The 24,627-nt window shown below is 36.7% G+C and overlaps 1 protein-coding gene across 1 annotated transcript in view; it reads right to left on the reverse strand.

Moving 5' to 3' along the window:
* Positions 1 to 24,627, reverse strand: part of KCNH7 (potassium voltage-gated channel subfamily H member 7) — a 237,852-nt gene that overhangs the window by 66,435 nt on the left and 146,790 nt on the right. The window contains exons 4-6 of the mRNA XM_054209833.1: positions 14,037 to 14,461; positions 9,923 to 9,943; positions 5,974 to 6,188 (exon numbers count right to left, since the gene is read on the reverse strand). Coding sequence (XP_054065808.1) covers positions 5,974 to 6,188; positions 9,923 to 9,943; positions 14,037 to 14,461 — 661 coding nt within the window. The remainder of the gene's footprint in view (positions 1 to 5,973; positions 6,189 to 9,922; positions 9,944 to 14,036; positions 14,462 to 24,627) is intronic.

The following is a 24,627-nucleotide window of genomic DNA, read 5'->3' on the forward strand; positions in this document are numbered from 1 at the left end:
CTTCACTGAGAGCTCCACTTTCAGAAGAACTGTGGGTGTTCAGCATGTCTGCAAATCAGATTACAATCTTACAATCAACTGTGTAGCCTGTCAAGGTATATATTTATCATTTGATCAGCCATATAACCAGTTTGGGTATATACATTTCCTACAGGTGGGTGGATAATGAAACTGTTTTGAAAAGCATTATTTGAAAAAAGTTTAAAGATCATAGAGTTTTACCTTTCTGTAAGTCAGTTATTGGGATGAATCATAAATAACAGATACATATTGGGTCTTCAACCACATGCTATATCTCAACAGACTGATGAAGTTCAAGGGAATCAATAATTTCTGAACATTGTTTTTCTTAAACAACACAATAAAGACACTAGTAATTTATAAATTTATTAACTGGGCCAGCTATTGTTCGTTGCCAGTGTTAATTTATGGTTACTCAGTAATTCTCACTTTTCTTTGAAAATAAGCATAGGTACTGACTATTCTAATCTTCATAGAACCATAGAATCATAGAATCACAGAATGATTTGGGTTGGAAGGGACCTTAAAGATCATCTAGTTCCAACTCCCCTGCCATGGGCAGGGACATCTCCCACTAGACCAGGTTGCTCAAAGCCTTATCCAGCCTGGCCTTGAACGCTTCCAGGGATGGGGCATCCACAACATTCCTGGGTAACCTGTTCGAGTGCCTCACCACCTTTACAGTAAAAAATGTCTTCCTAATATCCAATCTAAATCTTTAAGTTTGAAATCGTTACCCTGTGTCCTATCATTACACTCTGATAAAGAGTCCCTCCCCATCTTTCCTGTAAGCCCCCTTTAGGTACTGGAAGGCTGCTCGGAGTCTGTTCACAACAAGAGTTCACAGCTTTGGAGTCATACATCAGTGGGAACTGGATGTGGTAAAAGATTCAAAATAAATAGGTATTTAAACAAAAGATAAAATTGCTTACTGTTGTGCCTCTACACACTGTAATTTTAAGGCCAGAAGTCCCCTTTATGAATGCATCAAAAATGTTAAGGGACAGATGTCAAATTTTTGCCCCACTGCTTTCTTTAATAAAAGTCTACTTTTTGTGCCTCTGGGAAGACTTGTCTCTTTCTAACAATCAGTTAGACCCCAACTGAACCTGTTGGTGCAAAAGAGGGCAGAAATTGGGCTGTCCCCCTTAACAGACTGTCAAAAAAATGAATAATGAAAAAAAGTAAGTTGAGACTCTTCTAGAAGAGAGTCTAGCTTAACAACTCTGAAAATTATGATGTGAAACATTAAAAAAAAACCCAAAAATGTGTAGTAGAGTGAAATAGAAATGTAAATTTAATTTTAGTGACAAATATCTACATTGGGATATGACAATGCCAATTCTTCAATAAGGGCTATCTGGCAGCTACTATCAGGCTACTCCTTTAAGTAAAAGTCAATGTTATGCATAAACAGGCATCCAGAAGGCATTAAGCTACTCTGCATTACACGAGGAGTTTTGATCAACGAAGACCCAGGTGAAGGGCCAAGAGATTGGACTATCTAGTTATTCAAGACCATCACATGTGCGGCACTTCACTGCAAGCTGTATCTTAAGGCAATTTTCATCTCTACATAAAGTCATGAGCACTCCTGTTAAGTAGTAAGACACTATTGAAAGGATCTTTGCAACAGAATTTATAACCTACGTCTTTGTGAAGATTCATTTATTTGTATTACTTAAAAGGTAAGATACTGAGGATTTTATTTATTAATTTATTAAATTGTGAAGTGAAATCTTGTTTTCTCCAGCTGCATTTCAAAGTTCATATTTTTCACTCCAAGTATCAACCGCTATCCCACAACATCTTCTGTTCCTTCCGAAATTATTTTCTAAACTTTATTCTCCCATCTGCTCCTAACTTATACCACTAAATTTACTGCTAAAGCATCTCACTCCTCTTTCTGAAAGTGCATCACTTCCTCTAAACACAATGTCCATGACTCTTTATTTTATTCATTATTCTTTCTCCCTCCTGAGGTAGCTATGTGCCATTCCCTCCTTTTTCACTGTCTTTGCTGCCTGAATTACTTCTTCAGCTTGTGGATATGATAGAAGTCACACAGCTGTTGCCTCTGTAAAGAATAACTTGTTCTTGTGTCCTGTGATGCTGATATTTGGTTTTGATACTATTGATGCATGAGAGAGAACCCACAGTGCAGTGATTGAACTGTGATGTTCACTGATACCTTACTGTGGTGCATACCAGAGTCCATATCTCTATTTTTAAGTTGCACAGTGAGACGAGCCACAGTAGCAGAAATGTCAGGTTATAGCAGCAGGACCAAATTTCTCCGCAAAGGTGAGGAAAGGAAAAGGAGAGAGATACACAATAAGGAGTACAAAGAGAGAGATGGACAGGTGTTTGAATGGTGCAATATGTGACTGGAAGAGGCCCTCCGTGTCACTAAGTCCTTCAGTCCCAGAAAAGCACATTGTGTTATCTGTCTCTTTATCACATTTCTCAGGCTCTGTCTGATGACATTTGTAATTCTTGCCCTAACTTCTTTTATTAGAAGACTATTTCAGAATGTCACCACTGATTAAGGGTGACCTTTTAACTTATCATGGCCATTTGATACTCATTTGCTCTTTTAATGGTATTGTTCCATAGATTAAATAAGTCATATTGCCCTCTGTACAGTTTTGATGCTATTTCACAGATTTACATATCAGAGGACTGTGCCAGCACAAGCGTATCCTAATTATCTCATCTGATGTTTCTGCCATATTCTATTCTCAACATTGTGCTCAAACTTTCCAAAACCACTTTTGCACTATTCTGCAGATACAAAAAGGATCTATGGGCCTATGAAAAGTTTTACAAAGGGATTTACAGGCAGTCATGCAGTGGAACCTTTGAAATGCTGATTCTTATAAAACATATGAAATCCCTGGGGATTAGAAACATAAACAGGACTAAAACTAGCCACTTTCAGCTTCTAATTGTCTATTTCTAATAAAATTCATTAGTAACTAGCTAACTAGATCTTTGACCATCAAATTCGGTAGATCTACATTTATTTATACCTCCTAGGAATTTCTTCTTGTATCTAATCCTAGAGTTTAGGCTGCAGTAGCAACTAAAAACATTGGTAACTGCATATAGTAAGAGAAAAAGGAACAGCTGTGGGGAATTCTTTCCAATTATGATGAATGGTATATTATCAAAGTTTGCTACACAAATTGTACTCTGCACATTGGTTGAGATAGTTCTAGGAAAGGACATAAACCAATGTCAAATTAAATTGAAAGTCTTTTGTGAATGTGGAATAATTACTAAATTGGCCAAGAATACAAAAATACAGCATTGTTCACACATTAAGGAAAGTCATAAAATCAAGAGGCTTCTGAGGTAGAATACAGCCGCAGCTAGCACATGAAGAATGCAACATCTGTGATTCCCTGTACAAGGTTGTTTGCGAAACTACACGAGGGATGGAACGGAACGCGCTTGTTCCGTGGCCTTCCCTTGTGACGAATAGCAGATATGGGAACGAGATGGTACTACGGAACTGATAAGCGGCCTACACGCTACCCGAGCCAACATTTCATCAAATGTTGATGAAATGCTGTCCTTTTGTGCGAACTTTGCTCACCACAATGTACCAAAACACACCTCCATCCCGGAGGCTATCCGCCCCCGAGGTGTGAACACTCCTCCTTGAATACATTAATCATAATAAAAGTACGTATGACTAAAGTCACTCAAACTCCACTTTGAAGATAAAAAAATAATATAAAAATAGCCCAAGAGAGAGGGGATGTCAGGGAAGACACCATCGCGAAGAATTCCACCGCTGATTTCCGGGATCAGTCGATGGGCTGAGCCTCTCTTCCCCCCCATAGGGACGCCTTTGGGTAAGACTTCGATTACACCGAGCACTTTCTCGGGGACTTAGAAATTTCTCTAGAGAATCTCTACCCTACATTTATAGCCAGGCTGTATCGTTTATAATTTTGTCGCGTGTTTGTATACTTAGCAATATATTTATTTGCACGTGCTTTGCAGACAGTGTATTTATCACCGGCAATCCTAAAGAACCTGTATATCTGTTGTTTAAATAAACTGCACTGTTTAAGTAGCTAGTTGTTTCGCTTTCTCACTGAACGCGACCAAAACTTGAGAGAGGCCGTGCTAGTTCAGGAGCACGACTAGACTGAAGGTGCAGTCCACTATTAGTGTATCCAAATCGTAGTAGTTTAATACATATTAAACGCGATTGGACTGATAGTGCTGAATTGGGCATCACTCAGAATTTAAACCTAGCCGCACCTAGCCTCCCACCTCGGTGAGGAGTGTTAGAACGCAAGGGGGTTTATCTTCTGCCAAAACCGCTTGGCCCCGTTTCACGCAACAGTGAAGTGTAAAGATTTTATAGAGCATTTCATATTTAATTTTGAATTTAGTTAGTATCAATGTACCTGGAAGTTTTAGCTGATCTAAGCCATTTCTCTTGGACCTTTTCATAATATCTAAGCTGTTTGGAGAATAAACATAGATTTTTATTTTTTTTTTTAGTTTTTCCCTGTAACAGTGTTATTAGTACATAGAAATTTGGCTCTCTGGCACTAGTTAGCCAGTCAGAATTTTGAAAAAATCAATCAATCAAGCTTGATTTATGCTTACATAACTTATAAAAATTAGTTTTTTTAATGTAACTTGTTTTTTTTCCATATTACCTGTGAAAATATTTCTATGTATAATTACTATGAATAATTTAAAAAATATCAAAATGGATCCAGAAGAGATTAGATCTTTCACAACTGACCAGGAAAGAAAGTACAATAGTTGCAGATTCAAGTTAGCTATCAAAGACAAAATATATGAAAGATAAAAATCCAATTACTTTTTAGGCACTAACTGATCTCAAGATAGAGCTGATAGAACTTTTATCTTCTCTGGGAGGGTGTACAATACATTCCTTTTTATGTCCGTCAAAGGCAGGAGGAGCATGGACAATATCTGGCATAGTACCAATGTAGAGATGCTGCAGCCTGGTCTATGGAAGGCAGGTCAGCAGTAAGTCAAAAACTACTCTTGGCAAGATCTTCCTTACAAAATCTCTATCTGCATTCTAATACAAAGCACTTCCAAGCTCTTTCAGTCTGTCAGTCGATGGGCATTTAAAGGCTGACCCGCTGCTTACTAAGACTATAAAAGTTATTTGGGATACTGTCATGTCTTAATTTTTTTTCAGTACGTTGCATATTGGTAGCATGTCCTTGCCAATCTCCATATGACATCATTACAACACAAATGTAATAATGATACTGAATGTAGCTGAAAATTTCTGTTGCCTTCAGGGGGCACTGTGTCTGTCTTAGAGTGAAGAAATATACTATCTTGAATTGTTTTCAGTTTTGTTTCAATTGTATGCCTCATTCCCAAGTATGACAGAATATATCATGCATCCAGTCCAAAAGTATCTGCTTTTCATTTAAAGAGTTTAAACAGCCTTTTGACATACATATATGGAAAAGATACCCACAGGAAAGAACATTATGAAAAGCCAAAGAGCTGGAACAGAAATTACAAGACGTAGCTATGATACCTATACCAGTGTCACAATCACCTCCCATTTTTATTGTGTTATGCCTAATCAGCAATTCATAAAGCTGAGAAAAAGAAAAAAGAATGAAACCAACATTTATGACTGACAGGAATCACTGAAATTAGTGGACTTCTTTGGGGCACTTGATGCATAGTACAGCTTTTTTTCTTTGAAAAATAGAGAGCTGAGAAGTTTTGTTTGTTAGCAGTACCATCTAATGTTGTAAACTACCTCATGTGCAACTGAATTGGAGGTAAAACAAGTAATGGCTGAAACCCTTCAAATTGTCTTGAAGAGATCCAAATCATTCATGAAAAGAGTAACAGTCTATTGAATACACTGATAACTGGTTCCACAGCACTGCAAAGGAACTAAAATATTGGGTATTACCTTACCTGGGTAACCTTCTCTGTTACATTGTGCGTTCGGTCTTTCACCTTAGGTGCAATAATTGCTTTCTCCGAAGAAGGAGGAGATGAAGATTTTTTTTCACTTTTGATATCTGAAAAGTTCAGTGTGAGTTGAGGAATTTTGTTGATTGCACTGTATTTGTTGAGATTTGAATCCGATGTGGATCCCAACAGACTTGACTTGATATGATTAAAAGGCCCTGAAAAATCAGAACACATGTTTAGTATTTGGCAAATATAGACAAATAAGTTGTCATTAATGTTTAAGTGGGATATGTTAAAAGGGTAGTTAAAAACCATTTTTCACTATGCTACTTGTTAATAGTAAAAATTATCTACATTTTTAAAAAAATCTAGATTTAAAAAAATGGTTTTTTTAAGTCAATGGATTGCAAAGTACATAATTCATCCATCCTTACTTGTTTTCATGTTACTGGTTATGCTGGTACGCTCCATTATAATTCTGTCTTAATATAAAGACTACATTTTCATTTGTTTATAAAAGCAGAAAAAGGACACACAATTATATAAGAATGTCTGGACTGAGCAAAGGCTCTATTATCTCATCCGTGTGGTTGCTCATGTTTACACGATAGTTAGTTCAAGAACACCATTTTTGTAAAATGGAAAATTGAGTAGATCCCTGCTCTGCCTCTGTTGACTCATCAAGTAACTCCATATTTAATCAATGGAAATATTAACCTAGCATTGTCCTAAAAGTCTTTAATTTTGAACTATCACAAACTCACAAAATGCATTTCTTCAACTGTCGTTACCAATAAAATATTGAAAACAATAGGGATACTCATATGTAGAATATTAATGGAGTATTTAATATACACTTAAACCATCTTATACTACTTCAGTGCATCATGATAGATAAAAAATACAGAGTTTGTATACTTCATGAGGTACATATCCATTATAATTATTCTTTTCAATATGGGCCAGAGTTCTTTGTTCAACAAGAAGCAATGTAACTGATCAGTATACTTGTTTTGTACTGTGATCTTATAGTTGGTCCAGAAGCCAAAAATATTCACAGCAAGGAAAAACTGCTTTTGAGAGTAATACTGGAAAAAAGAACTATAAAGATCTTTAGACAGAGAAAGCTAGATCCAGTTATGGATTTAAGAAAGAATCCAAGTCTTGCAGTCAGTAACAAGTAACAACGTAAAATGTGGCTAGAAGGATATTTCTGAGATTCACATGCGAATGATACTGCATCCTAATTACATTATGGGCAACAATGTGAATTTTCTTCTACTGTTTTTTGGGGTTTTTGTCTTCCTATGAGGGAAACAAGAATGGGTGCTACAATTCAGGAACAGCCAATGGGACAGGATTAGGCCTATGGGGTAAATTGTAGTCAGCAGCGGAGCAGCTGGATTGTATTTGCAATGTGTGAATGAGTGAAATTCAAAGCAACCAGCTGCCTGGAGATAGCTGTAGGCAAATGCTTCAGGCAGTGCTGAATTCTATACTGGTTTTGGTAAAGTTCTTTAAGTGAGGGCTGGTCTTCCCTCCCTGGCTTAGAATGCGTGCTGAAGAACCAGATTTTTAATTTGCTTTCTTAGCTTAAAAGGATTTATACATGTTTCTGACTTCCTAAATTCATGCTAATTTTACGTTAATCTGGGCCAGAGACAGAAATCCTCTACTATTCCATTTCAAATTGTGCCACTGTGCAGAAAGGAATTCAAGATGACAAAGGAGGGCATGGTGCTGTAGGCTAGCAGTCTGAGTGCTCCCCCAGGAGAGATCAATCCGGTGGTTCTGCTCTAAAGACTTTCTGTATTTTGTCCAAAGATCATTTGATGTAAGATAAACAAAAATTTGTGAGTGCTCTAACCACTAAACTACAAAATCAGTCCTCCTTTTTCTCCTTAGACAAATGAACCTAGCATATTCTTTGTGGAACAGCTTCACTGGATAAAGGAAAAAAGCACCACCTTTCTCCCCCAAGGAATTCTGAAAAGCCTGGTATTGAGGACACTACCAAGGAATTGGAATATTGTGCTTGAATATCTCCTCATTCAGGATCTTTCACATCATCTACTTGAGTAGAGTATTAAAATGGTGTTCAAAACAAATCAGTGCTCATAATCTCCTCACAAATCAGTGAAGTGGCTAATCTGGCTGGCATGTATTACATGCGTATGGTGAGACCGCAGTTTTTCATCTCTAATTCCCTATATTGTTGTAGCAATTAATAGTTTTTGAACACTGAGTAGACTTAGACATGAGCAGGGTATCAAGTTGGGGCCATTTTTCAGGTGAACAAGATTCTTGGTACCTAAGGAACTCAAAGGTAAGAGGAAACTAAGGGAGCTTAGCCAAATCCATGATTAGATAGTAGATAAGATTTTTTTTTTTATAGTAACTTTATAAATGCTTAAATTGCATTGAAGTTTTTCTTTCTGGGATTTAAATCTTTTATTGCTTCTATTGCAAAGGGAATTACTCTTTCTTTCGCTACCTAAGACTGATGCCCTAGTGTGTGATATTAGACTTAACTTTGCACACAAGAATAAATCCTTCCTTTTTTTATCCACATTCTTTTGCTTTAGAAAGTGGTGAAAGGTATATATGTACCTTATTGATAATGGTAATTAATTGAAAGACATCACTAGCTTAAGTACAGCCCAGGCTGGCAGCAATTGAGCTGATACTTGACAGCTAGTGGACCTTTGCTATACTCTCATAGCACAAAGCAGAAAAAGAGGGCCATAACAAATCACAATCACAATTGACACTAATTGGCACCCTGATTGACAGTTTCAGCAGAGCAGACAAGAACTGAATAAGCAGGGAGAATGACATGCTTCTGCCTACCCTAGAAAGGAGATACTTTAAGTTTGATCTCCCCATTTTATGGTAGGATTCCATTGCCTCTGCTTACGCAATGCATTGAGAAATGTTTTCACTCTCCTGAGCTGTCAATCCATCATCTTTCACCAGCAGTAAACACATTTATAAAAGTTGTTTTATAGTACAGAGACTGCATTTTTTTCCCCCAAGATTTTGCCAACATATACATGAAGCAAATGCAATGATTTCGTACTCCACAAATTGCTTCACAGAATCTAGGTCATGCAGTGCATGCAGTTTAGAGAGGAGACTTTACCAGGTACACACACTTTTTGCATCATGCATGAAGTCACAAACCAGTTTTCAGACATAGCTACAAATACTGAAATTAAACTGAACACTGTTGTAATTGTTTTCTAGAAATGGAGGAATTCACTCAAGAATTATGTTCAAATTGCTTCTAAAAGATGTAGCTCAGTGCTGGTGAATAAAAACAATTTTTGTAATTGCACTAAATATTAATTAAACATGAAATCAGCAATGAAGTTCATGCATGCACATTTTAATACTACAGGAAGCTTGAAACCATACCCCCTGCCATCCAGGAACGTGAAACTATTTTTAAGGAGACAAAAGAGGAATAAGTGAAGATACTTCCACAAGGCTCCTCATTACCAATTATTTTATTTTTGAGATAGTTAACTTAAAACTAAGCACCTTATAACAATAGATAGGTAGCGGCCCTGCCTGAATATACATCCTTTCACAGGTAAAACTTCTGGTAGCTTCAATAGAAGTTTTGCCTGCTTAAGGACAACAGCACTGAGTTAAATAACTATGATATGTTCTATCTCCCTCCCTTCCTTTTTTGAATTAACAGATAATTAAGTCAAATGACCGTTTAATTATGCCTTCACTTTTTCCAGGGATTGGTAGTTAGTGCTTTGAGACAACAGTTAAGGGAAAAACTACATGAAAAATATAATATAAATAATGCATTTGGCCCTAGAGAGGTCAGCATGAGAATGTTGCATTTGAACATTTCATACAGCAGGCAAAGTAACATGCCAAAAAGTGTGGCTGTTTGAAACACTGGAAAGTACAGTCTAGATGTATACTTTACCTTTGACATTGCGACCATTGTCTGGTTTTCAGCATAATAAAAGTGAAGAAAAAGAGAGAAAAAAAGACAACTAAAATCTACATCAGAAAAAGCAGAAAATATTGCTTCAAAATACGTACGTGGTTTGAAATGAAATACTTTTGCACCTCCTTGATTATATTATGTAGACTTTTAGTCAAGATGAAGTCACTTAGACAACTGAGAATCTGTGAAACTGTTTGGAGTACCTCAGCAGATAGTAGGACTGGCTGTAGCTAACTTGCCTTAACAGTAACACGATAAAATTGTTTCCCCACAAGTCCAGCGCTGGGTTGGAGGTCAAAAGTGCTAACCCATGAAATGGTAATTAGTCACATGTAATTAAGCGAGGCTGAGGCACTACAGCTGTGGGCGGGGGTGCAGGCCGGCTGGCGGCATGGGGGTGGGCTGCACAGACCCCCAGGCCCCGCGCCTGCCCGGCACTCACAGGAGGAGAAGTTTTCACCGTGGCAGCAACCTGAGCACTGCCGTTCTGAGTAAATAAATACGGGAGAAACGCTGAGGAGAAAGATATACCTTAAACCCTTCTTCAGCTCTTAGGTGCCTTTCCGCAAAGTAACAGTGGCAAAGCTCTCTGTCCTCACAGGCAAACCCAGCCCTGAATCCTCTCATGAGATCAGACCTCTTCAGGGAGAATGTTATTGTTGTTGTTGTTATTATTATTGTTGTCATTATTTAATATTATTTTAAAGAAGCTACACAGGTGGATAGGTAGATGCCACCCCTATTCCTGGGTGTACGACGTGGCCCACAGGCCCCCCTCCCTTTGTGTCGTGCCTCCTGCCTGGCTATGGCAGCCCCAGGGGGGGTGAGGGTGGGCGAGGGCCCCGGGGCTGGCAGAGAGTGAGGGGCCAGGCGCAGGATGCAGCCCTGCTGTTCACCGTGACCAGCTTACCAGCTTTCCAAGGTGCATTGGGCTCAAGCTGATATTCACCTGCTGTTGTCCCCCGCTGACAGGCTGCCTCTGAGGGCTGAGGTGGCTGTGCCCCCGCTTCAGCCCCGCTCTGGAGAAAGGCTATGGCCTTCTCCTGTGAGGGACTCGGAGGTGACATTGGGCCTTGTGTCCTGCGTCATGTCACGCCTGCTGCCTCTCTGGCTTTTCCTCAGCTTCCTGAAGACTGGGGAGCACGGGACATCGAGCTGGGCCCTCTGGACCACGGGTCTGTGAGAGTGTTTTGTTCCTCTCAGCCTGATGCCTTTATCTGCCAGGCATCTGTAGCAGTAATACAGATTTTGTCAGCTGAGTTAGGCTCAAAAGCCTGCTGTTTTTTAAAGACGACCACAGGGATGTTACTGAGGTCACTTTCTGAAAACAATAAAGTTCCCGAAGAGTCCCTGTGAACCTGTACCTGCCTGCAAAATCTGGATTGCTGGCATTTCAGGTGAGAAGGGCTTGGCTGGAGTTTGGGTAGTGGGTGGAAGACACAGCTCCTGCCCTGCTGCTTTTGCTATCAAATAGGCAAATTTAGAATGGAATTCAATTGAGTACACTCAAATGAATTTAAAATCCTAAATTGTCATTTTTACTGTAATACCTTTCAGCATATAATGGCCACAGTGATGATAATTTTTAAGTGATAGGCAACTAGGCTACATAATTTAACACATGAAATAATTTATATTCTCAATTGCATTATCTTCCAAAGAAAATAAATTTCACCATGGGTGAATTACTGTGAATTCTCTTCTGTCAGAATTCTGTTATGCTAATTCAATTAATATTATTTGAATTGGAAGAGGTGGAAAAAATCTAAATCTGAATCCTGAATTGCATTTTCAGACAGAGTAGTAGTTTTCAGTGAATTCAGGAAAATTCAGAATGATTAGAATCAATAAACAAAATAAAAATGGAATGGGAACTATATTAAACCTTATCCTTCTTGGGTAACAATTTAGCCCATTGGGACTGTACTTTACTTTTACTTGGAGCTTTACATTCTCCAGTACAGTATCTACAGCTTCTGCTCCGAATATATGAGTCTGGAGAATACGATTTAGGCTGAATCCTGGTTGCCTAACTTGCATGGATAGTTTTGTAGCAACAATAGGGTTTTATGGCTCACTGTTGAGTAAGGCAAGCAGGACTTGCTGGCTAAGTTTAAACATCTTTTCAGCATAAGGTGCCAAATTCTAATATGCTTGGAAGCAGATGGCATCAAGGATGGTTACTAATTCTAATGCAATTCTGAGAGCCATCCTATGTTCTGCTGTACGTTTTTAGAATGCATATGTGTGACCTAAACTTAGGCTCAGATTCTCTACTATTTTGTAGCTTATGCAGAGCGAAATCTGAGTGGCAGTGTTTTACCTATTGACACAGTAAATGATCACATCATGTGAGAGGCCATAGGAATTCAAATGGATTATTGACTCCTTATAGTAAAATCTATTTTCCTTAGTATTTAACATTTGAAAAATATTATTCAGTGAAATGCAGCTAGAAATTTTTGCTCCTCCACGCAGCAAGTATTAAATTATGTGACAATTTGTGCATGAGCTTTGTACAACTCTAACCAAAGACACTTAATACTCAAATTGATTTTTACACATTTTCATCATATTACTATATAAAGAATGACCAATTGGGAAGTGTTTTAATGAAAATAAATTCTGAAAATAGAAATTGACAAAACAGATATCTTTAAATGTGTTTTATTTGAAAGGTTAGGTTAAATATCTGAGGAAGTTGAAACCAAGATGAAGCTCATGCAATGATCCAAAAGACATGCCAAGGTTCAACCTTGGTGATTTTTGCCTACACATAGAAAAATGGTATGGTTTAGAATGGATTTAATTGAATTTTCAGGTTTGTTTGAACTTAAAAAAATCAGAGTCCAAAAGAAACAGAAATGAGAAAAGACGTATTTACCCATCATATTTAATTCAGGAAGAGTAAGTTGAAGGAATAATTAGTTCTGTTATTCTAGGAGTTAATCTGGGTGGCAGAGGAGCATTCAGACTTATATTTTAGGAGATGTACAGAAGCAAAGAGCCCTTGATGTGGACCTTCCAAAAGGCAGGAGAACTTAAAGGAATTTTACACTTGCAGTCAATGAACAGGAGAAAACCAGGCAATGACTGAAAAATTAAAATTAATTTTCTTGCTGATTTATGAATCTGTACATAGCCTTCCATGACATATGTTTCTGAAATCTTAAAATATTCCCCATACATTCCTTGTCATCTGGCTTGAATAAAAAGTATGCAATTCAAGTCATTAGACCATCAGTAGCTGCAAAAGCATTGTATATGTGCCACTTATCTGTGAAAGCCAGTTTCAAAGGTGCCTCTCAATTCACAAGGCTTTCAAACCTCTGTTTGCTAAGCTGTTACCCAAGTTTCTCAAACTCTCTGTCTCCAACAAGAAATCATGGACCACACTCCATGACTTCGTGTAATTAGGAGAGACAGCAGAAAAAGAAGACAGAGAAAACATCTTTGTGAGTTTTGCTGGTTGCAAGAATATACCAACACAAAGAGAAAATCACACTTACATTAATTTTACACTAAGCATTTCACCATTTCATTAAGTATTTCACTAAGCATTGCACAAAGCATTTCAATGGAGTTGCTGAGGATATTTTCTCCAGTATGAGAGAAAAAGCACGTCTCAGTGTTGGATCAGTGAATATACAATGTATGCGTTACAGATTTAAGAAAAATGAACTGATCAATCTCTGAAGCAGGGTTTCATACAGTAAAAGACAATCCAATATATGTGAGTATGGGACAGAACTATGCATGCAATTTTAACTTAGTCACCTGATTTTTTCCCCTCCAAATACCAATATTAGCTTTAAGAATGTTGGGCCCAATTTTGCTATATCCCTATACAGAAGGCAGATGGTACTCTGACAACAACGCTATGATTTCATTGGTCTGCTTAGACATCAACAGCAGTATTAAGTGTAAATAAGCCTGGCATATTTAAGCCCTTAATATTTTTAGTGTGCCTTTGAATGTATAGAGCTGATTATATTTATTTTTGCTTACAAAGTGATGATAATTACTATGAAAAATTGCAATAATTCCTTTCTTAGTACATCAGAGAATACTGATTGACTTTCTACCATACCTTCGCTTGCGTGACGGTCCCTAAAAATGTTCTTGGGATGGACGGTAAAGCCTTCTATGTCATGTACTGAAGATGCTCTCCGTATACTACAAATACTTTCCTTTGATCTGGAATGAGTTAGTGGATTGCTTGTCTGTATCATGTCAGGGTAAAGTCTGTCCCATTGCTGTTTAGGTGATGAATGGTCAAGAGGTCCTGATATATTAACCAAAGGTGAACATTTACTGGGCTGAATCAGTGCTTTTGTATCATCCACTTCTGAAGGACTACAGCTTTCTTTTGTCGGTGATTTAAAGTGCTTCATCGCCACTGAGTCATCGCTGTGCTTAGATGAATCAACTATCACTGCATCAGGGTCATCCTGTGGTAAGGACTGCTTTCTGTATGTTAAAAGTCTCAGTCCAGGTAACCGGAACCCAAAAAGTCTGCCTGTATGTAAATACATACAAAAGAAGAAAATATTAGATATTAGTTTCTTGTCATGAAAATCCACTTTTTTCACACAGAGTGCATAATAACAGCTATAAAGAATTGACATATTCCTAATAAATTACAACACTTAGCAATGGAATGTGTGAATATGGAAATATTATATAGCTGTAAGTTTGTTATAGTCATGGTGTTAAAAGATTTCATACTTCAGTCAGACCTAAGTTATTGAGCGTAGAATAGGGATAGCAGCATTGATTCTACAGTCTGTTTTAAAAGAGATAAGGTTATCTGTTCTGATGGTTTCTAAATTAAAAATCTGTGCATCTATAAAAGACTGCTAGAACATGTGAAACTACTTTGCTTGGTAGCTTTTGTCCTAAATATGTATTTTTGGATTCTATTATTAGTGGAACTCCATGTGCTTACAAGTGTACTGCTGATTTATTGATTTATTGGCTACTAATTAAACAGGAAAATACCAGTGATAATCCTTCAGGAAAGAAAAATAAGTTGTGTATCAGTTTTGCCACAATCCTTTCCAATACTTACATTTTACAATTAAATGAAGCACTTATTTTGTATGAGTGTAAAATGAAAAGGAACACACAGGAAGAAAAAACAGCAACACAGTTCTCAAGCCTCAGTTGCACCTATACAATGCAATTATCTTTTGTACATTTGCATGGGTGTGGGCTTAGTTGGTCTTGGTATATTGAATGGCAGGGTGGGCTATTCTGAGTGTGTGGAAAACTAACAACTTTGTGTAATTATAAGAAATATCAGTAGCTGAGAGGAAGTGTAAAATATGGTGCAAATAAGGAAAATATAGGGGAAAACTGTAAAATCTACAGACTGTCCCTCTAAAAAAAACCAAACCCAGATAGTAACTATTTTAAGGTATTGTATAATACAACTCACAGATGAAGGCACAGGGACTTCTGATGTACAGAAACCACAGTAAACAGCTTAGAAAAAGTAATGCTAAAAAAACCCCAAGAAAATACAATAATTGAAATAATTGAAATGATCAGATGTCATTGCATAAATGGTGTGACTTATTTAATAGCTTCTTGTCACTCATCACTTTGCTACACGAGTGTTTTCCACAGTGAATCAATAACGAAATGATTTCTCAGAGGACACCTCAAAATGTCTTGTTATTCCCTCTTACTGGGATAAGAAATTCTGTTTGGGATAAGATTTCATTTTTTTCAGTCAGTTTTAATCACCAGCATTTGTAGCTAGCTAACATTCATTAATATTTAGCATTGAAATTTATCATCCCCTACTGAAATGTTAACACTACATTCTGTTATTTCTCCTGGTAAATTTACTCCAGTTTCTGGCTGTCTGCAGTTCAGAAAATTTCTGAGTCAGAGATTGTGTTCAAACCATAAACTGAATGCTTGGTGTACCTTTCTTCCATGAATTTGTCTCAGTGCTTTTGAAACACAGTTGTACTTTGATCTGCTAAACTTCCTATAGGAAATGGTTCCATAATTTTAGCATACCTCTGTGAAAAAGTACTTCACTTTGCTTGCTATAAGCCTGTTGCCCTGGGGAGGGTGCTAGTTCTTATGAGATGAAAAATAGCTAATTGATCCCTTTTTATAGTCTCAATAATGTTTATAGCTTTTCTTACATCTGTTGCATTCCTATTTGTATCTCTTTTCCAAGCTGAAGAATTCTAGCGTAGCTGTATTGTGTACCTCTGATCATCCTCACTCTTCTCAGTTTCTTTTCATTTCTAATGTAATCATCTTTGACAGTGGCCTTAGCTACTCCCAGACTCAGGGATCAATACAGTAACATAACGGCTTTTTGTTTTGATCTTAGATCCTTTCCTTATAATTCCTAATATTTGATTGCCTTTTTGAGTTATCTTCCTAGCCTGTGCTAATTTAAGACATTTTCACAACAGCTGAGAGATTTCTTTCTTGATTGGTAACAGATAATTCAGTCTCTATTATCATGTCTGTAAAAAATTTCGTTTGCTGTGTTATCACTTGGCCGCTCAGTATTACAGGATATGTCTGTAAATCTCATATCATGCTCTGAATAATTTTGTGCATTCACAAGCATTCTCACCATGCTGTTTGCACCTTCTTTATCCAAGTATTTGAAAATGTATTTAATAATAAAGAACCTGTGAGAATCTACTGATAACGTCTCAGTATCTAGAAATCTGGCCATTTATTTCCACGCTTTTCCCCTTACTTTAAAATATAAATTCATGTAACAATCTTCCTTTTTTTTCCTCAACAGTTTCTGAAAATCTTGTTGAATTCCAAATATTTATTATTGAATCTATTACTCTAATTCATATACTCACAAAACAGTACAGTAGACAGAAATCTCTATTACATGAAACCAGAGTCTTGCATATTTTAAACAGCAGATACAGGTGCCAATTTTCAATCTGCACAGTGATATTCAGCAGAGTGCACCTTGGGAACAAGCATATTTCTTCTAAGTTACTAAGTATACTTGAACAAATTGCTTACAGTTGAAATTAATGAAGTACATTAAAAATTATTATTATCGATGCACGCAGAATTGAGTTGCAAAGCAGTTTAAAATTCAATTTTCAAAGCTTATTGCATCAAAAGTGAAACAAATACTATAATTCTTTTTTCATCAATTACATTGACCTTCTTAAAAATACCATTCATAAGGTTTCTGGCATTAGACACTGTTAAAGGCTTTTTGCTGGCACTCTATTTTAGTCATATTCATGGTGGTGCAGATGGTCTTTTCTGCTTCACCAAGTTAATATGACCATGTTATACTGCATTACTGATTTAGCTGTCTAACTGCAGTTCAGCTGGAAAGAATACTCAGTGAGAATTTTGCTTCTTGCTAAGACTCTTGGGCATGAAATAGAAAACTTAAATGATTAGCTTTTTGCTATTCTTCTACAAAATGTAATAAATGGTCTCAAAGTTAAAATCCCTATTTCCTGCATTTTAATCCATATATTCTTTGGAGGAGGAGTATTGTTATTCTTCTTCAGTGTATGGATAATGAGATATATGATGTGTTGGACATTCAGCTCTGTCCTGCAGTACTGCAGCTAAAGCTATCGAGAGACCAATTCAGAATTTGTCTAGTTTACATTACACTTCCTTACTCAGCTCAGTAATAATACAATTTTTCATGAAGCAAAATTCATAACCTCAGGCCTGGTGTCCCAGTAGGGACTGGAAGGGTCAGTGGAAGCTTTCCTGGCATACTGTTTATGGGGTAAAATCTTTTGTTTGAAAGTGGGCAACCCCTGCTTTGCGTAGGTATGGTGTCAGAGCAGATTAATCTTGGCTTACAATACTAAAACATTTTTGAGACGCAACTAGCTATTTACTATAAATAGACAGATAATGTTGCATTAAATTCCTTATGTTTTATTGAAGTTGAAGACTAGATTGCCAAGTTCTCCTTAATGCTGAGTCAGAGATTTGTGTAATTGTGGCTTGCTAAGAGCAAATGAAGAAAGCAGTTGAGTCTGAGTCACAATTCCAGGCTTACGTTCCACCTCCTCCTTTCAAATCTTGCTTCACTGAATAAGTAATTTGCAAGTGAGTTAAGCTGTTGGTTGCATTTATTCTCTGTGCTATCTCAGCTAACCCTTAGAGTTTCTAAATAGTAGAACTCAGTCCAAAAATATACTGCAGATAAGACAGGACACTTCTAAATTATTCACAGATGTAGTTATCTCCAAAGTCCCAAATTCAAATGGATTTTTCTTGCCTTCTGAAAGCCTCTTTTAATGCTGTCTCATATTTTGGGAGATCAAAGGAGAAGATATTTAGAATTCATGGAAATAAAATGTTTTGGTTAATAGTTTTGTGAAAAAAGTGTAGGAAAAAACCTATCTTGATAAGAAAAAATAATAGCCTTGCTTTTCCATAAGTATTGAAATGGTAAATGTTAAAATTAATGGAAAATTGCAATTCTTAAACACTAAATGCCATCATATAGAATTTTGTGGCGAGGGAAAAAAAAAAAAGGGAGAATGAAAATTGGTTCTGAAAAGACCTTAACAGTGACAGTCATGGTTGCAAATTTCCTGCTCCATGAATACAAACTTAATTTTGAAAATAGGGTATTCTAGCAAAAATGTAGTTGAATAAGGATTTCTTTAGTAACACAATAGACTTATGTGGCGAGTAATTCCCCTGTCTGTTCTATGTAAGCCTTCTCTAACAAGGAAGGAAAATCATATTTGGCCTGAGTATCGCCTTGCTACAGTGAAGGTACTACTCAGACTTCTAGTGATGAAAATTTATACTTACATACTAGACAGAGTGGCAAAATCAGAGAAACGCCTACAACTGAGAGAGCTATACTTTCACTACAATTTCTTCAGTGGTTTTAGCATTACTGGTAGATGCTATGTGCTATCCCAAAGTCTGTTTAGCTGATGTCAATGCACACGGGATTCCTGGTTTCCTGTCCTGGTCACTGCAGAAGGGTAGCCCCAAGAGATAGCAGCTGGGAGGTGATAAAGGCTCCTCAAAGAATTGCTCAGCCAGTTTTTGTAGCATCTCTAGTAGCATTGTTACTTTCATGCTGATGCAGAGAAGTAGTTATCCAGAAACCAATATCTGAAGCTGCTTTCAGTAAGTCAACCAAAGGGAAAAGAAATGGTAGCTGGTCTCAGGTTCCCTAGCTGGGAGCTAGATTTACCTCCTCTAGATTTGGACTTTACAAAATCAAACCAAAAGAGCTACATGCACAAAAAGTTTACACAAGATAAACTAAGGGAGATGTAGAAACTGTCAGAACTGTTTCCTGGTATGACGTACCACCTGTCCTAGTCTGAGAACTAAACCAAACTCTGAGCTGCCCACGTTCAGGTACAACTTGTTAACTGTGGTAGAGTGTTGGAGAAAATCAAGTTCTGTATAGTTTTATCATAGTGGATGACTGGTCTGGCTGTAATATGAAACATATGTTAGTTTTTCAGTATATAAGGTTAAAGAATACAACACAGATATCCACAAAGATCAACCAATTCTAACCAGAGAGAGATTTCTTTGATAAGGACAGGTAAGGTAGATCGATTATGACAGCTTATCCTCCAGCCCATGGGTTAATTCATCAATACTTTTGTTCTGAAATTTCCCCAAACAATGAGCAAAATTGCTTTCACAAAAGGAACACAAGGCAGCTCTTTGCTGAAAGATTTTCTGAAAATTGAATGCCTACTGTCAAGGAATTTTCAGGATCAGAAATAAAGACACAGTCAGTTATTGAATTGCCTTTCAAAGGCTTGGAAATGCCATCTAACAACTCATGCAACAGACTGAAGGAAACAATTTCTTTTGAGAAATGGAATCCCTAAACACTGACCGTCTGAAATAGCAGCAAATGCTTGAATGTACTCTATGCAAACACTGAGGCATGTGATGCTACCTTATTTTTGGTCTGGGCTCAGCAAGCCTTAGGACAGAGAATTACAGCAAGAGCCAATTATGTTTTTCTTTCACTTCTTTTCCCCCAAATGTAGAGAAGCATACATAAGTGGATCATTTTCTTGCTCTGCTCATTAAGTAATCTTCATATCTTTTCAGACAGGAAAAGGAAGGCATACCCAGTTATTAACTTTAAAAGCTTAAATTTATAATTCTTAGATACTGCATACACACTTTTTTTTTTAATCCTCCAGCATGGTCTACTTTAATTTTGGCACTTCAGTTCTTCCTTTAGTTTTCCCTAAAATTTAAGGTTGCACTTGAGTCCTATCAGTATTAGTAACAGTAATCTTCTTTATGTTTCCTTCTAAGTGAGAAAGTTTTATCTCTGTGCTGGTGATGGCACATTTTTGTCCTCAGGCTACACTTCTCCTAAAAGGTACTATTGAGAATGGCCAAGAGAATAATTTGGCTCCAGATCCTCCTGTCTACACACAGGCCTTGGAGGTAGCCTGTCAAAGCATGAAAGGAAGGGATTGAAGTCTCCGGCTACATGTAGGTCTATGCTGCGTATGGCTGACCAGTGAATTTAGTCTGAATAATTTTGTGAGGGTCTCTCTCAAAAGACAGAATGATTATAACTTTGGATGTTAATATGAACCTGTACATTTACCTGTCTGCTTTGCTTTCTGTATGTTGATAGAGATGTAATTTTATTAGATCTTATTCATTATGTTAAGACTATAGGAGTTAACAGTGTTTTTGGAAAATGCCACAAGAATCTTTTTTCCCCTCAGAAAGAGACTTTACTTCTTGCATTTCTATTTCTTAGACATAATTACAAGTGGAAAAGAAGAAAAAAGTAAATAACTGCAGTGAAATAGAATAGCAAGCATCACAGCAAACACTATATGTAAAGAATTCATCAAATAGAACAATATTTTGCTTTCTTGCTAAGAATATGGTGGGTTTTTTGGTAGCTGGAAAAAAGAATTAATTCCATCTATTAGATCAAGTTATCAAGAAATTCTTGACCCTTCATGACCTTGGTTGCCAGACTTCATAGAATAAAAGATATTGCTTTTGTCTGAGACAGGAAGCCTGAAGAAGTTCTCTTTATGTTTTAACACTGAATTTATATACCACTACCAAATTCTGCAGCGTGTTTTGTCTCATATATTGATTGAAATTTTTTTATGCTCTGCATACAAGAACTTTCAGTGATAATGAGCTGAAAAGTATTGCTATGTTTGGATTTAATAGGTCATATAATTATACTAGATTTAATAGTTTAGCTGTTATATCTATAGTTTTGCAGAATTAAGTATTCAGAGAGTGCGAGCAAGAGCCATATTTTGACTTGCACTCTTCTAGAATTATATAAAATGTAATGAGATCTTGAAATAATAGAACCAGAACAAAGCAATAAAAGGACTTTAGTAGATAGAATTTTAGAAGATAGATTTACCTGAAGAAGAGCCACTCGAAAGGTTGTTATCATCTGAAATACAATTAAACTAGATTTACAAAAAGCTTTAGCTTCAGAAGAAACAGATTCAAAAAATAAACAGACTATTAAGAAAAGGAGGTAGAATATCAAATTTCCACACATTTTAGAAGCAAATTCAGGTAGCTTGAATTCATATACAATATATGTAATCTGCAGAAGAATTGTTCTGAAAGTACATTGCCTTTTTATTTGGAAAATTTAAGAACTATTCCATTAAGAAGTACTTTGATAATTACTAAGTTTGTTGCATAGATCAATATATGTTTCCAATTACCAAGTTTTAAAGTTGGCTAAATTTTCAGACAGAAAACTAATGTAGATGTATCCAGACTAACGTGCTATTTCTCATTAAATGGAACTTCTAATTTCTTAGTGATAATTTCTTTGTTAGAAAATGCCAAGTTTTTTTGGGGAAGAAACTTATTGAAAAGTTGAAGAATTCATAATCTTCTTAGGAATAATAGGCTTTATTCACTGACACTTGTTCAAAGTATAACCTTAGGAAAATTTCATATTCCTCATAGGGCTCACTTATTTCATCTCTTCATGGGAAGAACTCCTCAGGACTATGTGTCTTTGCCAATTGCTTTCAGGTCTTTGAAATGCCCACCTTGGCTGGATGCTATGGTCCTTAATGTAGTCAAGTAATAATGATAGGTTTTTATGTCTGAGATATAAGACACAGTGGTGGTAAATCTTCTTAATTTTATCTATAGATTTATTTTGTTTGCTTATCTTAAAATAATGTCTACTCCATGTTGAATAATATAAATAATAAAACATATTCCTTATGACCAGTGTCCATCTGAAAGCTTCTCAAATCCATTTAAATATTTTTTTCTGCAATGTAGTAGAGTCCTCTTTGTCTAAGCTTGAGATACCCTGGTAGTTTTGATTGCTCCCTCTCCAAGGTTAAAATCTCTAATGCAATTTAGCAAGTGCACAGATGTGTTAAGTTCTCTGTGCCAGTGCTTATTATGAATAATAGAGACATACGTCTCTCTCTTCTATCAAAGAATGATGCAAAACTCACTGCCTTTATACTTTCCTGAGGCTACGTATTAAAATGTGGGATGCCTTTGCAAAATCATAATGAAATGGAAAAATTGTGAGGCTTCAAGTTGCCTCACAGAACCCACCTGTTTTAAATGTCCAGAAAAGAACAAATAGATAGGAGACCTGTTAAAAATGAATAAAAATATAGGACTGGAAGAAACCTCCTGGATCTAGTTCAATCTAAGAAGCCTTTTCATACTCACTTCTCACATTTACTGTGTATTTATTTAAATAGCAAAGGGAAAATTTGCAGGGTGTCTGCATAGCCAGAGTATTGTCAGCTTGAGTTCATTTTCTTGTCCAGTGTGCACAAGTTACCTCCACTGAAAGCTACCGAAAGCTGTGTCGTTCCCTCTTTTTGATTTGTAATCTCTTTAAGCAGAGGTTGCCTTTTTTTTGTTGAATGCTTGTACAAGATGGAGCACAATAGCTCTGTGATCCTCGCTGGTAGAGGCCGTAATGCAAACAGCTAATTACAGTGGCTAGAATCCAGGGAGGCTTGCTTTCTGATCTGAGCCCCGACAGTAACTGTCATGAGGAAACAGAAATATAGCCACCCCACTTGTATTTTCTCTGTCTGTAAAAGACAACTAATAGAACTTATTTATCTAAATGGCTCTTCTGTTAATTAGGAAGTTAGGTATTTGTGGAGCGCTTGAAGGTGAAAGTACCAGAGGTTCTTCTGTCTCTTACTGGCAATTGCTGTTTGGCTATATTCCTTTGCTAAGAGTTCAGCACTGACTCAGTTCACCTAACATTCACTGTAATTTACCTTGGAGACAAATACACATATTGACACTGGGGTTGTCAGAACCATGCTGCTGGTTGGCTAGATAGAAACCTTTGCCCTCCTGGACACAATTTTTCTTGACTAGCCCTCACTTATGATGAATTTGCTCCCAGTGGTGCAGCTAAAAATAAGACCCTGGACAAATGTCTCATTACATTTTGGGCAAAGTTGGGAGGTTACTGTTGCTTATATGTGCCACGTTCTATGTGCAAACTTGTATGTATCAAACAGTATACAGTATTTCATGACAATGTTGTTGTCCAGATATGTTTAGAAAAAATGCCTCTCACTAAGCTGCTGTGCTCTACTTATATAGCAAAGCTCACTAAGCTGCTGTGCTCTACTTATATAGCAAAGTGCTCTGCACAGAGGAAAACAACATTTTTTGAGTTAACTGTTTGACTTAAAGGAAAGGCCTGTTTTGAATTTCAGTTGTGCTTGCTTGACTTATAACTTCAGTGAATGCAGTGATCTCTATTCTTGAGATGTAACTCCATTGCTAGGACCAATAGAGCCAAACCTGGTGAAGTGTAAGCACCTTGAAGAATCTCCTTGGTTATAGTTTTACCCATTTTAAGAATATTATTAGCCTGTTTATTTTGTTTGAACCTTAACAAAAAAATATGCATTTATTATATGTATAACAGATCCTGTAATTTCCTTTATAGGAAGAAACCCAAGAAATTATTCCAGGGTGTCTTTAATAGGCTTATAGATTTTTAAGCGATAAAATGATAAGACAATCCTCAAATATCCCTCTTTGGCAGAACACGATTATATATTTAATCAAATAACTTTCTGGGCTTTCTCCCATGAGGTAATGAACACTGTGTTAGGGAACGAGTATTAGCTTATAGGTTAATACTTCTAGCTAATAAAACTTGTGATAAAGTTACCTCATCTGGCTTTAGCTATTTTAGCATACATATCAATGGGAGTTTTACTTTAGACAGGACTGGAGTAAATGTTAGAAAAAGCACTTATAGGTCAGTAAAAAAGCAGCATGCTCTAGGTGGGGCAGAAAATGAAGACTGCTCAGAATTAAAGTTCTGAGAGGTTTTTCTCATCTTGTGGGTGTGTATACTTTACAATTCCACAAATGGTCTACTTTAGTAGAAAAATCATAGCAACATTCTTCATATTGAAGTCAGTACCCACAAATCTTTGACTTTCTGTCAGTGTGAAATGGCTGCTGATTTTCTCTGTGTTCAGTCCGTGTCATGATTGATTTTGATATTTTGCAGTTACTAGCTTTACAGACACAAAGTATGTGACAGCTTTGAAGAGCAGAATCAGGTGCCAGTAGCAAATATTAAGTTATACCAGTAGTTCTTTAAATTTCTGTAATGTTTCTGTAAGGTAAATTTTTGGAACATTTGACAAATTTGGGAA

Source organism: Rissa tridactyla, chromosome 7 (assembly GCF_028500815.1).
Source record: "Rissa tridactyla isolate bRisTri1 chromosome 7, bRisTri1.patW.cur.20221130, whole genome shotgun sequence".
Classification (NCBI taxonomy): Eukaryota; Metazoa; Chordata; class Aves; order Charadriiformes; family Laridae; genus Rissa; species Rissa tridactyla.